Source organism: Octopus bimaculoides, chromosome 22, assembly GCF_001194135.2.
Source record: "Octopus bimaculoides isolate UCB-OBI-ISO-001 chromosome 22, ASM119413v2, whole genome shotgun sequence".
Lineage (NCBI taxonomy): Eukaryota > Metazoa > Mollusca > Cephalopoda > Octopoda > Octopodidae > Octopus > Octopus bimaculoides.
Window position 1 is genome coordinate 8,230,393 of NC_069002.1, and position 1,507 is coordinate 8,231,899.

The window sequence follows — 1,507 nt, forward strand, 5'->3', positions numbered from 1 at the left end:
CACTTCCTCTAGACTACCCGAGTAAAAATAAAATAAAATAAAATTTAAAAAAATAGAAAAGAATCAAGTATAGTTCGACTGTGTGAGGATTTGAACCTACAACAGCGAAGACAAAAATATTTCACGGCACTTAGTCCAACGCACTACATTTCTTTCTGTTTAATGGCCAAATTGATTACAAGTGATATTAACAAAGAAATTTGTGTCTACCTTACGAAACCATCGCCTTGCCTCGTGGTGTTTGAAGCACTGTGAAGAACAGTTATCTGGAGGGAATGAAAACAAATAAATAAATAATCAAAAATGAAATTTAAAAACAGTAAAACTTTTTTATTCTATTGGTGTCTTTTGCCGAACCGCTAAGTTACGGGGACATAAAGGCACCACACCGGTTGGCAAGCAGTGACGGGAGACAAACACACACTTAACGGTTCGGCGAAAGGAACCGATGGAATAAGTACTAGACATAGCAAAGTATAAAACAAATTATGTGGTAGCGTTGATTCATTCGACTTAAAGATTCTTCGAGGCGGTGCCCGAGATGGCCGAGAAAAGTAAAAGATAGAAGATAAAAAAGATTAAAATAAATGGAAAAAATTGTTCAATATATAAATAAATAAGGGTCAAATTTTGTTTTACCTGAACCATGGACGTGGTATGGAATGCTGTGTAGATAAACATGAAGGATAATCCCAAAATTATAACATTATACATGTTTGCGTTACAGAAGCATTGAGGCGGCATGTTACCTGGACACATCCTCTTTGTTTGTAGTTGTTGTATTATATGCCACAATTACAATCTGTGTTCAGTGAGGATGATTTAATTATACGATTTTGCAAACATACTAACTGATTAATTGATTAATTAGTTAATTAATTCACGATAACGCATGTTTAATTTTTCCAAATAATTCGTTCTTCCTTACCTATTTTCTTCTATTTGTCTATCAGTTCCGTTTGTCAAGATATTTATTATTGATAACTGCTCTTTTACTTATCACTAACATATCAATTTGCACGTAAGTAGGTCATAATTATGCAAAGTCATTTGCATACTGGAGACATAGCTGCGTTTCTACTGGAGACATAGCTCCGTCTCTATGTTCAGAGATCAAATCCCGCCAAAGTCGACTTTGCCTTTTATCTTGTGGAGGTCGATAAAAGGCAAAGTCGACACAAAGTATCCGTCAAAAGCATTGGGGTCAATATAACCCTACAAATTTTCTGGCCCCTGTGTCTCTAGTAGAAAGGATTATTATCATTATTCTTGTTGTAGTTATTTTTGTTGTACTTCTTGCTGTTGTTGTTCTTGCTGTTGTTGTTGTTGTTGTTGTTGTTCTTCTTCTTCTTCTTCTTCTTCTTCTTCTTCTTCTTCTTCTTATTATTATTATTATTATTATTATTATTATTATTATTATTCAGTAGTTTTATTTTTATAACGTGCCTTCACTTCACTACCGAGCGCAGCTCTGTGTGCCTTAGGTATGTGCTGTGGTTTGCTGTGA

General features: G+C 34.5%; 1 protein-coding gene across 2 annotated transcripts in view; it reads right to left on the reverse strand.

Moving 5' to 3' along the window:
• Nucleotides 1–989, reverse strand: part of LOC106873809 (UNC93-like protein MFSD11) — a 13,530-nt gene extending 12,541 nt beyond the window's left edge. Inside the window, exons 1-2 of one of the 2 annotated variants that reach the window (XM_014921321.2) lie at nt 640–894; nt 211–266 (exon numbers count right to left, since the gene is read on the reverse strand). In XM_014921321.2, the coding sequence (XP_014776807.1) occupies nt 211–266; nt 640–759 (176 nt within the window). In that variant the 5' untranslated portion in view covers nt 760–894. Of the gene's footprint in view, nt 1–210; nt 267–639; nt 895–928 lie in introns of those variants that run through there. The other variant, XM_052975806.1, reaches the window with a different exon arrangement.
• Between the last annotated feature and the right edge of the window lie 518 nt (nt 990–1,507).